Source organism: Symphodus melops, assembly GCF_947650265.1.
Source record: "Symphodus melops genome assembly, chromosome: 1".
In the NCBI taxonomy this organism is placed as follows: domain Eukaryota; kingdom Metazoa; phylum Chordata; class Actinopteri; order Labriformes; family Labridae; genus Symphodus; species Symphodus melops.
This window is the reverse complement of record NC_136691.1, coordinates 47641250-47657253: the sequence shown is the minus strand read 5'-3', so window position 1 is coordinate 47657253 and position 16004 is coordinate 47641250. Positions and strand designations below refer to the sequence as shown.

The 16004-nt window shown below is 39.9% G+C and overlaps 1 protein-coding gene across 2 annotated transcripts; it reads left to right on the top strand.

Moving 5' to 3' along the window:
- Nucleotides 1–1396: 1396 nt before the first annotated feature.
- On the top strand, nucleotides 1397–15925 carry mccc2 (methylcrotonyl-CoA carboxylase subunit 2). 2 transcript variants are annotated; one of them, XM_079342813.1, is made up of 17 exons: nucleotides 1397–1624; nucleotides 2937–3003; nucleotides 3161–3245; nucleotides 3599–3700; nucleotides 4359–4486; nucleotides 4592–4704; nucleotides 5505–5618; nucleotides 5870–5934; nucleotides 6380–6479; nucleotides 6581–6676; nucleotides 7945–8017; nucleotides 8118–8194; nucleotides 10786–10852; nucleotides 11693–11849; nucleotides 13486–13600; nucleotides 14299–14384; nucleotides 15498–15925. In XM_079342813.1, exons 1-17 carry the CDS (start codon nucleotides 1493–1495, stop codon nucleotides 15613–15615), a joined length of 1695 nt encoding a protein of 564 aa, XP_079198939.1. In that variant the 5' UTR covers nucleotides 1397–1492; the 3' UTR covers nucleotides 15616–15925. The 2 variants fall into 2 exon arrangements, with proteins under 2 accessions (XP_079198939.1, XP_079198940.1); XM_079342814.1 differs by lacking the exon at nucleotides 1397–1624 and adding an exon at nucleotides 1957–1978.
- Nucleotides 15926–16004: the final 79 nt, after the last annotated feature.

Below are 16004 nucleotides of genomic sequence, written 5' to 3'. Positions count from 1 at the left end.
TTATTAAAAAAAAAGTTTGTTTTTTTTATTTTCAGCTGTCATACACATTATTTTGGCTTACATATGTTAATTTGAGGAATATATAATTAGTATATTTATCAGAGACCACCGAAGCACTGGGTGTTTTTTTTAAATTTATAAATATATTCAGTTATCAACTAAAATGTTAGGGTACTGATTGCTGAACTGAATGTTCGATCTCATAAATCGTTAACTCTGAAATCAATCTGATCAGTGTCATGCATTTTAGAAAGAAGATTGCACATCGATTTTGAAGAATTGTATATATTAAAATTTGTTAAAAAAAATTCATGTATTGATTTTGTGAAAACCTTCAATAAAAAAAATGGGAAAATAATTTTAACAAAGGGAAAGTAAACATTAACATAATATTTGTTTCTAATAGTTTAATACTAGGTTTTGGTAGTGACAGATTTGGGGAGAGGAAAAACAGTCGTAAAATACAATAATACAATTTGTTTCCATAGTCTGTGTCCACTGTGTGTTAGAGAATGAGCATCCCCTAGACGCCATTCATTCTCGTAATACTATCGAGACACCGGAGTAAGTTTAAAGAAAAGATGGGGTTTTATTTTATCTGAAAATAGAAAACCAAATTTAAAAACCAAATTATAAGAACGAGGCATATAAAAGATGTCTATTTAATATAACTTTAAATCAAGACGATGAAATGAATTAGGGTACCTGAAATCAGTGCAGAACCTTATGCCTCCATCCTTTGGTATGGGTATACCTGGGTTACAACACTCGCTCTTTAAAACCTTGAACCCCAGGGACAGCATCAGGTCAACCTCGCTCCTCAGTGAGGCCAGCATCCCCTCAGGGATCCTCTAACTTCATTTTCTGCACCCCTCATCTTTGCACCTTCTCTCACAACAATGTCATGTTCAACAATATTTATTCTCTTACCATTCTCATGGAAAACTTCTGAATTACAGGCAGATCTTACCTGAAGCAGTTTGCCATCTGAGATCATGGTCTACCAGGTCACTAGAGAGTTAAGTATTTGTTTATCCACTTCTTCATCCAGCACACTTCTATCACCAGGTAGGAACACCAGGAGTTTCTGTCCTGGGTCGAAGGTTCTCGGCCTGGCTGACTTGTCATAACAGGTTTTTTTTTTTTTTACTTCTCCTCTCCAGTTCTTTTCCTCTCTGTAATATTTGTTTCATCCATCTCTAACAGATTAAGGAATAGGCTACCTTAAAGTCTTAAAAAAAATAGTGTTTTCATCTGTTATGTTTGACTGATGATTTTCAACTACATCACATTTTACAGTGTTTCAGGTAAATAAATATTAATTTGCAAGTTATGCTTTCAACAGGTTCAGAAAATTAGAAAGGTTTACTTCCCCCCACTGAACAGCAGATGGGGCTGCAGATCATAAAACTACTGCCTTTCACCATAGAAGAAAAAGACTGCTATGGTAGCTTGCAAGCTAGCATACTGCCTGTCTAACTAGAGTATCAAAATGCTTTCACAGATAGCCCGACCGTGGATATTACGGTGCAGGAATCTACCTTCGGCTGCCACAAGATCTTACTACGCTGATAAAGTAGCTCGACTCGGCTCTCAGCCGGATAAACAGTCTTCTGAATATCAGGTAGGCTAGCCTATTGCTAATCTTAAAACACCTCTGGTCGCTGCTAATGTCAATGTTTACTGTGTAATTGAGTAGATTAATTAAGACACCTGGTGCACGAGTAACATCACAGGTGTGTCAGCTGATGTTTATGAGCGTTTATAGAACAGCTTCTTGCAATTAGGCTACTAGATTATTCTTTTTCCATGTATTGACTATAGGAGGTCAAAACCTTGAGCTTTTACTGTACCTAGCATCAGTCAAGGTCTCCACATCATCTCAGAAACACATGTATATATGGTCTCACCTTCCAGCTTTTCAAGGTGCTGGTAGAGTGAAATACTCAACAGTTCAACCAAGTTATGAACTTTCCATGTAAGTTTATACAGTCTTGAGCCAATTCGTGACTCTCTGCTATTTTCTGTCTTTATGTTTATTTTCCATGTCAGATGAATCCTAGCTGTATACATGGGTAAGCAGCCTGCAGGCCTGTGGCTGATTTAAGTGCGACTTTTTGTAATGATCAATTTGGTAACTATGTACTTATCGTCAATGCATTATTATTATGTTAATACAATGTAAAAGAAGAACATGCATGTACGTGCTATTCTCCTAATGTGTAAAGGTGTTTAGTTTAAATGTAAGATTGTTAAGTTGATGTAAGTATAATCGGCCTTATCCTATTTGGCATTATTGTTATTATTGATACGTTTGTTCTCATTGGGAATAAGTTGAAGGATGCAATAACAAAATATGTCACTGGATGGCACCACTGGCACTTTATAGTTTCTATAACACCAGCTGGAAGTGACACTTGTTGACATTACATCAGTATAATGCATATTAAGTGATCCTGTCTCATATTAAATCAGCGTTATTACAGTAATGATCTTGACCTTCTAATTTTGTGTTGACAAAAGCAGATTGGTGGATACAAAGAGGATGATTCACTGCTCTGCTGCTTAATGATCAAAGAGTTGACTTTAACATGTATTCTGCTTATAGTCACAACTTTTATTTTTGTGATGGACAAAAAAAAAAAAAAAACTACAGTTCACCACCAACCATGATTGGACCATTATATTGTCTTAATATATCATGTTTATCAGTAGGTGGCTGCTGTGCACATGAAACAAACTTGATTATGTGGCAGGTTATTGTGAGCGCTGAGTGCTGTCTGAGTGTTCGTTCACTGCTCTTAGTGTGTTGTTGAATCAATCCTTCAAGACTGCCAGATGGTTGTTCTCATTAACTAACGCTTTCCTATCAGCCCGTTTAACAGCAGATAACCTTAACTTTAAAGTTACATTCTTAATGTTTTGATGTTTTTCAGGAGAATTATGAGCGAATGACCGTTCTTATCGATGAGCTGAAGAGCCGCACGGAGAAGATTAAACTGGGTAGGTTTAAAGGGGGGAGAGGATTACATCCTTACCTTTTAGTGACAGTTTGATGCTTTGACAGTGGCATTACTGACACAAGCTGCAAAGAAAATCAACATTACAACATTAACAGTGATGCCTGATAGTCAACTGATTTTATTTTGTATTAATCCAGGTGGAGGAGAGAAAGCGAGAAGACTTCATACCTCACGTGGGAAACTGCTACCTAGAGAGCGCATAGACAGACTGCTGGATCCAGGGTAGATCACTCTGATTCCTTTTGAGTTTTTGACGGTTTAAAATTTCAAGGCTAGCCGACTCATATCCTGCGGACCAGATGCATACGATTTAAAGAGCTTTGACTGGGTGTCATTACACCGAGCATGGCGTGGGTAGTTAAAATGTTTGCGGCTTTAGAAACTTCCATCTACACTGAACACTTAATGCGGAACCTTAACATAATCTATCACTTTACACTTTACACTCTCATGATGAAACATAAAGCAGTGAAACAATATTTTCATTTTGTAAGCCTTCACATTTTTTCTCCTCGACTTGAAAACATTTTAACTGTGTGTTGTTTTTTTTCTCCTTCTTTTCTTTTTTTTCACAGGACTCCTTTTTTGGAATTCTCTCAGTTTGCAGCGTATGAGCTGTATGGAAAAGAAGAAGTGCCAGCAGGCGGTATACTAACCGGGATCGGTCGAGTCTCGGGGTTAGTGGCTCAATCACCATCTTATGATAATGTCACAGTGTGAGAGCTTAAAAACGTTTTATGTATCGTTTAAAGCAGCTCTATTGGCAAAAGGTTGAAGAGCTGCCTTCTTTAACAAACTCATGTTTCTATTGATCAATAGACAGTAAAGTAAGGTCCACTGTTTTGATACCACTGTTGTCTTTATTTACTTGAATGCAGGAGCAGAACTCGTTTTAGTCGGCCTCTTAAACAGGAAGTGTTTTTCTGCCTTTTAAACATGTTACACTGAATCACTTCAAGCTGCTGCTCGGGAGTCTCTAAAGAGAGTAACATGAACTTTATCAACTCGGAAGGCCTGTTTTTTTTTAGTTTCCTGACATTTCATCAACTAAACATGAATATATTAGAATAGGAAATGATTGTCTTATCAAATTACAATAAAAATAATCATTAATTTGAAGGCACGTTGAAGCCCTTCAAAAGACTATTTGACTGTTAGCGGTCTCTATGCTTCGTTTAATGCTGAATAAATTTCCTTAATCGGCTGCAAAAAAGACGCGATAAACTGCGTGAGGCGTTCACTTCATGTCTGAGTGCGTGATGTGGAATGAGCTCTTTGCTAAAATTCAAATGAACCCGACTTGAGTATTTGTTTTTTCCCCCCCCACTCTCATAGGGTGGAATGTGTGATTGTTGCAAATGATGCTACTGTCAAAGGGGGAACGTACTACCCAGTGACAGTGAAGAAACACCTTCGTGCACAGGAAATAGCCCAGCAGAACCACCTGCCATGCATTTATTTAGGTGAGTTTTCTATATGTGTGACACCTGGGTTTAAAGGGTGGGGTGGAGAGAAGGAAAGAAAGTGTTGCTAAGCTCTCTAAATATTGTGATTCTTGCTTCTTTTAGTGGATTCTGGAGGAGCAAATCTACCCAGACAGGCAGACGTCTTTCCAGACAGAGATCACTTTGGACGGATTTTCTACAACCAGGCCCGGCTGTCTTCAGAGGGGATATCACAGGTGCTGTTCAGTTGATTGATTACACCAAAGTTAATGCAGCCACCATTTATCACATTGTTTGTCAGCGCTTTCCGAAGCCTTGGTTTGATGGTTTATTTGTTGTATTTGCAGTAACTCTGGGTTGACTCATGGATCCCTTCTGAGAAACTGAGAGGGCTGTCTGAGAAATAATACCGCAGAGAGCAGAGATAGTAAATTGAAATGAACTGCACTGTTGTGGGTTATTCATCTTTTCCACTGTCTCCCAGCAAAATAACCACCAAAAAAAAGTCTTGCATTTGACTTCTGAAGAAGAGACCTCCTTGTGTTTTGAAAACAAGTCAGTCCGTGTGAGAGCTGTTAAGTTTGATCGGTGCTGTAGGGAAGTCAGGTCTTGATCTCTCATCTCTTCAGGAGACCCAGGAGTGATAAACACTGCTGCATATATTCAACAAACTGAGAGCCCATGAATGCATGCTAATGTTGTCTCTCCTGATTATTACAAAGGTTCATTATTCAAGGCTGCACATTCTCGGGCTCCTTTTCTTTTCATCTTAAGCAGATTCATTATTACCCCTGGACTTACCTCTTGATTGCTGTGTTACAAATTAAAGTCCAAGTTGTGAACGTTACGTGGAGTTAATTGCATTGGCAATTCAAATCTTTATTTACAAAGCTTTTTTTTAAGGAAAAGCCGGAGGTAAAAATCATACTGAATATGAACTTCTATTGGCTGCTGAACTAAGAGGAGCTCAGAGTTTTATGTTTTTTTGCTGGTGTCATAAGTAGCCTGTATTTCACTTCTGTTCTCCTTCTTTCAGATTGCTGTTGTGATGGGCTCGTGTACTGCTGGAGGAGCGTATGTTCCTGCCATGGCGGATGAGAGCATCATAGTGCGGAAACAGGGGACCATTTTCCTTGGAGGACCTCCATTGGTTGGTTACTTGCTGTAGTTGAACTTTAGGAGTGTAGCATAAAAGTGTAGAGCTTCATATTGGCCCACAATCCAGTCAGGGTGTTAGTTAGTGTGAACTCGAGTAAGGACACATACTTTTTGATGAAGTCATTTCACTCGTAACTGTCCAGTTATTAACGAGCACTAGATCACAGTTGATCTGCATCATCCCACATTAATTGTAAAGTGATTCGTGGTGCAGGTCAGAGACTACGTTTGTTTTATTCACAGGTTAAAGCCGCCACTGGGGAAGAAGTTTCTGCCGAGGACCTCGGTGGTGCCGACCTTCACTGCAAGTATGAAACAACACTTTATTCTACTTTAAATAAAGAGTTTGAAGCCTGAACTCTTGGAGAGACGTGACTTCTAAAAGTTTTGTTCTAAACCATTAACCACAGCCCACATGTGGAGGATTACACAAAATACTGTACAAATACGACAACATTTCTAGCTCGACCTGTGTACAGAATATGTTGGCAAAGACAAGACATTAGTTTGGATCAGGATTTCACTTTGGACGGATAGTTATTTGTACAAGTTAGAAGTTGGATGTTTTTGAAGTCCACATTAACTCATATTGACCAGCAAAGACCTGACAGACTATTTCACATCTGTTTTTATGATTCATAGATCTGTATAAAACACAATAAACAGACAACGTTAGTGCACAGTTCTGAATACAGTTGATAATATTATTTTTTCATGATCTAAAAAACAATGGCATTTGTTCTTTTTTCACAGAAAGTCTGGTGTGACGGACCACTACGCTTTAGACGATAACCACGCACTCCATCTGGCAAGGAAGGCCGTGAGAAGCCTCAACTACAGGAAGAAGATAGACGTCAGTTCAGTGACGATCATCAACTGTCACGTTTACATCGTCCAAGTGAAGAGAAGAAGTTTGTGGTTCCTGTTGACGCACACTCTCTTTCTTTTTTTCAGGTAACTACAGAACCGACCGAAGCCCCGCTCTACCCTGCTGATGAACTCTATGGCATCGTCGGAGATAACTTGAAACGTAACTTCGACGTCAGAGAGGTATTTGTCCAGTTTTCTGTTTATCGTCTCAAAGTGGCAAAAAAAAGACACTTTAATCTGTATTAAATAAAATGAATTTGTAACTGAAGAATATTCAAGTAGCAAGCAGTCAAAAGGTCACATCTTTTTTCGACCTCACAATGTATTTAATGTGTTTAATTTCTGTATAGCAATAATTTCTCATATATTACAGTACATCACAAACGAGTTCATTTACACATGAACATACTTTGTACCCCTGTTTTATGTGTCAGATTTATGAACGATACAAACAAAGCTTACTTTTACAGGTTCAGAATGCTCTGTAAATACTTTTGACCTGTCAGGTCTCTTTCTCTCTCTGAGGAGCTGAGTCAATAAAAGACAGTCAACATCAGTCATTCTGTCCTCTCTGGCAGACCTTTCCAGATGTTTCATTTGGTTTGAGGCCTGTGCCTTCGATCCCTGATGTGAATCCAGGAGCCAGAACGACTGTTTGTAGTGTACAACAGTATTGGCACTTCATTATGGACATCAACTGTCTGCTCACTGTGACAGCACAGCTTTTTTACTGGAAAGGGGGTTTACAGCACAGGGCGACCTCTGCTCACTTCAGCTACATCAAGTTATTTTCAGACGGCTGACATGATACTGTTCACAATATTAACATTTCATATGAAGAGACGAGGGCTGCTACTCACGATAATGAAATTCTTTATGAAAATTGAACATTTTTAATTTGACAAAATTGTGAAATTACAATTTCCTCGTAGTTTTTTCAAACATAAAGTGTCTTATCCCCCTTTTTTGGGGGGGTCCAACCCACAATCTATAGACCTGTAGTATCCTATTAAAAATGACAAAGAAAAGCATAAAATCCTTTTATATTAGACGCTGGAGCCATAAAATGTTTGACCTGTATAACTGAAAATCATCAGGATAAATAAATGATCACAACTCCATAACAGATCTCCATCTGAGTTTAAACACAATTAACAACCGATCACTTGGTGCTGTTTGTTGATGACCATGAACACAATGAACGAGTCTAACGTCCTGTTGTTATATTGGGGTTTTTTTGTGATCAGTTTTTTTTTTATTTATTTTTTATGCTTCCCAGGATGGCGGGAGCATCCCCACAACAAATCACACTGTTGTTAATCACTGTTGTAATCACTTTGGACAAGAAAAAAGAAAAGCGTGTCTTTATTTTGTGACTTTAAAAACCTGTGCGTACCCTGTAATATATGAGAAAGAAATTCTACTAAACAAACGTATTGTGCTTGCAGGTCATTGCCAGAATCGTAGATGGCAGTAAGTTTGATGAGTTCAAGGCTTTCTATGGAGACACACTTGTCACAGGTACATCATGTAACATTTTTATCCATTTTGACATCCCTTACGTGTATTATTCTCATGAAATCTTTGAACCTCAAAATGTTATTTTCATGTCTTTGACCAGGATTTTCTAGAATATTTGGTTACCCCGTCGGAATCATTGGCAACAATGGAGTCTTGTTTTCAGAGTCGGCTAAAAAGGTAAATATCACAAGTACCTGAGGATTACTAGGCTGAAGGCAGGGAGTTTTTTTCAACGAATGAACGATGACATTGGCGTGATGGTACCGGCCAAAGTAGGCACCAATTAAAAATGTTGGCTTTGGACAGAAGATATGACTGATGTATTTGCACTTAGATGCCTTTTAACAAGAGTTGCTGAATATTCAAGTTATCTAACACCAATGTCTTCTCATTTTGGTCCAGTAGGGGGCAGTATGCATCTTTCAAAATGGCATGTTAGTTATATGTGCCACTTAAGTCGAAATAGTTATTTGAATATTATAGACTTTATCGTGTGCATATTAGAAAGCAGGTATTTCTGTCTGCACCTGCCTCTGTCATACAGAAGTGAAGAGTTGAGGTGTGATGTGGTGAAATAAACGCAAGCATGTATCCATAATCAGTACAAAATGAAAACTATAACAGGCAGGCAACTGCTGTGTGAAGAGTACAGTGCTAAGCATCACAGTCATGTTAAATATTCAGCAGTAAGCATTGTACTGGCAATATGTCTCCCTAGATGTCAAGGACTAAAGCACTTTACTGAAGCGCTTCACAAATTGTTCTCCTCAGAGATTTGCTGCCTGCAACACTGGCAACCAATATTTCCCTCATGAGGGAGCTTTAGTCTTTGGACGTGGTTATTACTGACCTTCTACATTCAAGGTGCTCTCGTACAATCAGCTTTTAAATTGCGCTTGTCAGGGCCGTCTCTGATGAATGGCATTGTAATAACGTAGCATTTGGAAACCATGAACGAGAGACAATCTTGACGTTCATTCAATGTAATTCACTTAATTTGCGAGGCAATCTGCCGTGAACAGAGCTGAACTTTACACAGGCTTAGAAAAATGAGGAGCAGAATTTTTGATCACGGACTAATACATTTTTCAAACACATTTTGAATTAGATCACATGCTTGGCCTGGAGAGAAAAGGGTTGCTGTGATTCATTTGTTCAAGGTCTCAATGTTACAGTATGAACATTGATATCTCATCAGTGAAACGACTCTGTAAAGGGACTGACGCAGACGGAGATGAGCAGCAGACGTGCTTGAAGATTATTTCAAAGAAAAATCAATCCATCACCTGCTTCTTCAGATGTGTTATTGTGACACGTCATCGCCACTTAAAAAATAGCTGGTAACTTGAAAAAGCTCTTCCCCAGGTATTTGTGTCAGCCAAAAGGAAAGGGAACGGAGAGAAGATTAGATTCCTGTTGTTGTGCATTAACATGGAAGTGAACAGATGCATCATTTCTCACCTCCCGACAGCTTCCAATAAACAGCCGTCTGACACAATGTCTCCAACTTCTGTTTGAGCTTTCTAATGCATGGCAGGGTGCTGCACGTAGAGAGAAAGCCAGCAGACTTAACTGCTACAATGAGGAAAACACCTGAGTAATTCAGCAATACAAAGTATATGGAAATGAGATGACTCCACACAGAGCACAGGGTTTGTGCCTATTTTTCTTTGCAACAGCTTTGGCTGCTTTCTGTCGTGGAGTATGCTTTTTTTTTTCTTTTCTTTTTTTTCCTCATGGCAGGGCTGCAGGCCATTTAGCTCCTTCGTATTCAAAATCAAATCTAATGAATATAAAAGCCGGAGTGAGGTCTAATGGTCTTTCTTCCAATTTGATTTATTTCTTTGCGGTCTGGTCTCTTAGGTGAGTCCAGCTGCTCAAAAAAAAAAAACATTAAAGGCAGGGTTGGTAATTTCCTCCAGAGATACTTTTTAAGATTGTGGTTGAAATTGTCTTTAGGTCCTGACAGTAATTAATAATTCAAGTCTTCTGAAAGAGGAGCCCAAAAACTCTGTCATCTGTAGCAGTTGTAAGCCTGCAAAAAACTTCGACCGATGTCTGCCACGATGTACCAATCTACTGAACCTGTCGCGCCTTCCTGCTCGTTCTCTACCCCTTGTTGAGTTTCAACTGTGAGTCAGTTGTTGGCCTTTTTTTCTTCTTCTTCTTCTTCTTCTTCTTCTTCTTCTTTTTTTTAAACACGTTTTATGATCAAGTTTAGTATTTATTTACCACTGAATGAGACGTGAGACGACGTAGTTTCGACATAATGCAAGCGATGAGCTGAGTTCCCCTTCTGGAGCACCGGCGCCCGTGCATGTGAGTGAGGGGCATGGCTTTTGAGGAAGCACAGAGGGGGAGGGGGTGGGTGTAGACGAAGCGCTGAGGGAATGCGACTTTCAAAATCAAGCTAGTTTTCAATGAATGGTCTTGTTGACTGTTTCTAAGTTTTTATGCAAAGTTTGAGAGAGTGTCCTCTAAAAGCACAAACAGCCGATGGGATCTCGACATTATTTGTTTGAGTGCAACAGTCCAGACACTCGTACCCTGAGCAGTTCAACCTGTGTGCTTTGATCATTGTCTGCCTTACATGTTTATATCTTGACAGAAGTAGCACATTACCCTGTCCACGTCCACAAATAGAAGTTATTCTCGTCCCATCATTTCCCCCCGTAGTGTTCGTACATGTCTGTGTTTTATCCTCCAGGCTGTATCTCTATAGCTGTTGAAATATGACAGATTCACTGAATATTTCCATTTCCTTCCAGGGGACCCATTTCATCGAGTTATGCTGCCAACGAAACATTCCACTTATTTTCCTCCAGAACATTACAGGTCAGTGTGAATTTCTAATATCTTGTGTTTGGGGATTTGCGATATTCAATGTTTTTGTTTAAATGTGTTTACATGTTGCTCTTGCCATCATTTAATCACTTCAGTGTAACAGTGAGAGGGTATTTATCAGAGGCGGACTTGTGTATGCAGGGAAGACATAAGCTTGTCACAGTCACGTCAGTATGTGTCCAGATGTTTCTCAAAACGTGTGATGCAGAATACAATGCTGTCAGTGCCCTCTTCACATTCACATTGGGGGCATGGGGGACCTTCGGTATAGAGCAGATTCTGACAGGAGTATGACAGAAAATAATGAAGAACCACTGCACTAAAAGCTCTCTGCAGAGCATCAGCATAGAGACATAAATCTGATGTGGAAGTGGTTGACCATGTGAAAAACGTTTGTATTCTTGTATAAAACTAGAAAGAACAAAGCCGTCTGGTTCAGAAAGCTAGAGGCCTCACTGAGCTATAGCTTTCTAAACTAGGTGCAACATCCAATTTTTCCACCTCTATAATTCACTGTATCTGCCTCCATATCAATCATTTGTATCTGTTTCAAAAAATCCAATATCATTAGAGCGCTTGTATTTATTATTATTTAACACTAAACAACTACAAACAACACGCAGTGCTGTTGCTTTTAATGGCTCCTTCTTTACAGCGTATTTTACACCATTTCACTGCTCACACGATAACATACCAGTATGACGTGACGCACGACACCTGAATATGAGCGAACAAAGACCCACTTTGTTGACCCAGTGCGACTCTTAAGATAATAACGCGCTGAGCTCTGTTTCTGTTTGCCTTCTCTCCCCCCTCACCGCTCCGTCTCAGGCTTCATGGTGGGCAGAGAGTATGAAGCAGGAGGAATTGCCAAAGATGGAGCCAAGATGGTAACTGCAGTTGCTTGTGCCAACGTCCCCAAAATCACAGTCATCATTGGCGGCTCGTACGGCGCAGGAAACTACGGCATGTGCGGCAGAGCGTACAGGTACGAGGACGTTAATGAGGGCTCTGTGTTGAATACGGAGACCGCATGTCAAGTAGACACCTCTTGTATTACTATGAAGATCATTAGCTGTGTCTTAGTTGTTCTTGCGTAATTAAAAGTATTCCGAATAAATTGCACATGACTGTGACCTTTTTATATCTCAGGGAAAAATTCCCTTTGGAACCTTTTCTGTTCTGAAAACATATTTTATAACAACAGCATCCATTTTAATTAGAAACAAAAGTCAGCTCAACTCGACTCTGCTGACAGAATGAAGGATTGAATTGAATTAAACTTTTCTCATGTCTCCTCTTCAGCTCTTCTCCTTTCTGTTTTCCATCAATTTGCATACATGTAGAGAACGAGGGGTCAGCATTTACTCATAAAATTCCAATAGGTCAAACGTGTGTGTGTGTGTGTGTGTGTGTGTGTGTGTGTGTGTGTGTGTGTGTGTGTGTGTGTGTGTGTGTGTGTGTGTGTGTGTGTGTGTGTGTGTGTGTGTGTGTGTGTGTGTGAATTGCTGTTACTCACCTTTGTTCTGGTGCGAAACAATTAACGATAATAAAAATGATGAATAAATAAGGAAATACAGCAGAACTAGCAAGAAAGTAAAATATAAGGCGCGATTACAAATAAATAGAATAGAACTTAAAAATGTATGATGTGAAAAAATGCAAAAGTTGACATTACTGTTAGCTACTCGGCTAGCAGAGCCATGTGCTCATCAGACACCATTTCTCAGAGTTGTTTGAGGTTTTCTTCATGTTCTGAAGTTGTAGTTTTTTTACAGTAGACACTTGGGTACGACAGGTTTTTATTGTTATGTGGTGTGATAATAAATCCTCTTCCTCCGTCTTTGTTAGACGTCTAGCTCCATAGCGGGGGGTCGGAGAGAGCAGCCTCAGGAAGCCTGGAGGCAAAGCTGGCAAAACCATCACCCTACTGTCTTCTCTAAAGTCGAGCTTGATTTATTCGGTCCTGAAACACCGGGATAGGTTGAGTCTCTCCGGTGGGTTTTGTAACTCCCACCTTCCCGATGGTCCAAAGAGCAGATGATTGATGTTTTAAAGAGGGTGGGTTAGTCACAGCGCTCACTTAACCTTAATCTAGCTCCATCCATCCTGGGGCTACCCTGACAGAACCCCCGCCCCCCAGCTGTGAAGACCGGGCTCACTTTAATTGTCCTTGTTGCGTTAATTTAAATGCTAACCTTTTCTATCATTTATGTATTTGCATCTCAATGCAATGTGTAATGCACAGTGGCAGAATGGCAGGGGGAAGTAGTTCCTGATCAGCCCTTCAGAGTTAGTACTAGAGGCATCACGTCGGAGCCAGATAGCTAGAACAGCGCTGTGTGTGTGTGTGTGTGTGTGTGTGTGTGTGTCTGAGGGTGTGTGTTTGTGTGTGTGTGTGTGTGTGTGTGTTCGATGCTCCATGCCTCCTGCGATTTTCCAACGCCGTAATGCAATGTGAAGTAACATACCTTTGTTATGGTGCTGTTGAGGAACCGAACTCTGTAAAGGGTTAGCGAGCGTTTGACTGCTTAAAGACAGCAGATTTCACAGAACACTACTGACAGATGTACACGACAGAATCAGCAAAGTTCCTCACAGTGTCTTTAATTTTCTCCTCCCAGCCCTCGTTTCCTCTACATGTGGCCAAATTCCCGTATCTCGGTTATGGGCGGTGAACAGGCAGCCACCGTCCTGGCCACCATCACCAAGGATCAGAAGGCTCGCGAAGGAAAGGAGGTAATGACTCCCATTTATCATCAGCTTCCTGCTGCACAGCAACAGCTTAAAACAGCTTTTCTGCTAAAGGTATAGATATTTGTTTTGTTTATATCTGGACAAAATGAAGAGGCACTAATACATAATATTAAAAGATAAAGCTGTTAAGAGCTTCAGAGTGAACTTCGCCATAAGTAGCCATCAGATGACTTAGGAAAAATTGACTTAGGAAAAATTGTTTTTAACAAATTTGATAAGAACCTAAAAATAGTCAAAGACAAAAACCTCAACTGAATTAAATTGTTGATAAGTCCTATTATTTCTGATTTATTCTGCCAATAGAAGAACTGGTGACAGAATTAAAAGTGACAGTAAACCAGCTATAAGAGTTATTCATCCTCTGTAATGTGATGTGTTTCTGAGATAAATTGAAGGGAGACGAGGGTTACAAGACGGATTTAAATCCAATCTTTCATTTGATTGGATCAAATACTCTTAAGATAAAGCTAATGCTGACTGATGCCGCCCAGCTGCAGTGGAGCCAAACTTTATGAAGGTTATAATATTGTCTTCTCTTGTGAAGTTCAGACCTCTTTTATCATTCATTTAGTAAAAGTCCTCAGTGCCTACATCCGTGTTTGATTGAACATGAATGCATTGCTTCAGCTTTTGGCAAACATTCAATGTCAGCTCTTCTGTTTTAACAACTTATTCTACAGTTCACGGCCGAACAAGAGGCGGCCATGAAGGCGCCGATAGTGCGGCGGTTTGAAGAGGAAGGCAGTCCGTACTTCTCGAGTGCCAGGTGAGCTTTTGCGATGACTCATGGCACTGCGTGTCTCAGACGGCTTTGTGAGAAAATGGCTCACTTCCTGAACATCACGACTGTGAGTTTTGAAAATGTGACGCCTGCAGCCTTGACTTATAATTCATTTTTCAATACACCATGTGATCCTGCTTTTCCAAGAACCGAGGACCGCAAACAAACAATCTTCATGCTTGGAAGGGCCAGTGGAGTGGTTTCAGTGTGTGATGTCTTATTGATGTTCAGTTAAACTGAGAGAGCTCTGCTTTCCGTTCAGGCCTGTGTGCTATTTTATGACGAGCAGTACACACACCTAATGTTGGGATTTTTTTTTTTTTTAAAAAGGAGTTAATTGTAACGAGGGTAATGCAAGGTTTGCGTGAGAGGGCTGTTTAGTGATTAAATTCTTAAAATGAGGCAGATTGTATATACCAGTTTGTACTTTGGCAGGTAGGACGTCACATTGTCACAGAAGTGTCCTGGCCTACATAGAACATGAAACATTAGCAATAAATAGCCTATACATGATACCATATTATTTGCATTTGTTTTCATTGAATTGAATTTCTTACTTAATATGACCTCAATCAAGATTCCCAGTCTGCCTCTAGAATCTTCCTGAGTTGCTCCTTCCCACATGTCCCTCACAGCTGCAATAATATAAACATCATCCTCCACACCCACTGGCTCGTGGCAAACGTTTCCTGCTACCCTCGACTTCTCTCACTTGGGGCTGGTAGGAAAAGTTGGAGGCCAGTTAAGAGAGGGTGAAAAGTTGGGGCAGTTTGTGTTCACACGTGCAGATGATGACCCGGACATTTTCAATAACTTTTGTGCATTAGTGTATAAAGGCTAAGAGACTGTGCACACAGGAAATGCAGCTACTGACATGGGGAAGACTGTTAGACTGTCGAGCTAAACAGAAGTTTACTCAGGATAAATTGTGCTGCAAATATGAAGGAAGAAAATCCCTTCTTTAACCCCTCTGCAAGTGCTTTAAATCTAGTAGATAAGCGAGGATGTTATTCTGAGGCAGGAACACGAAATCCAGATCACAAACTTTCACAGGTGCTACAAGAAGAAGTGTAATGTGCTTTTATTTATTTTTAACAGACTGTGGGATGACGGGATTATCGATCCTGCTGATACTCGACTGGTTTTGGGACTGAGCCTGAGTGCAGCGCTGAATGCACCAACGACGAAGACACGGTTTGGAGTGTTCCGGATGTAGTGCTCCTTTAGCATGTACTGCACAGGTGTGAGTTTAAACCTGCCTGTCAGAGACGGACCTGTTTAGTACTTTCAGTAGTTTTTACTAAACTAATTAAGAGCAAAAAAAAAAAAACCTCACTAAAGTAGGCTGACACAACATTAGATCCACGTGATTGGATGGTGTGCTGTTTCCACATAAACGTTGTGCCTTAACTGTTACTCCTCCAGTGTAAATGCAAACTGTACTGAACTGTTTCCCTTTCATGTTTGATGATTTTTTTAAATCAAATACTGTATATGGAAAATTATAAAAGTGTGAAAAAATACAAGTGCTTACTTTGTCTTCTTTCACGAGTTCTCCCAACATTACCTGACAAAGAAATGTCACAGACAAAAGACTTTGATAAG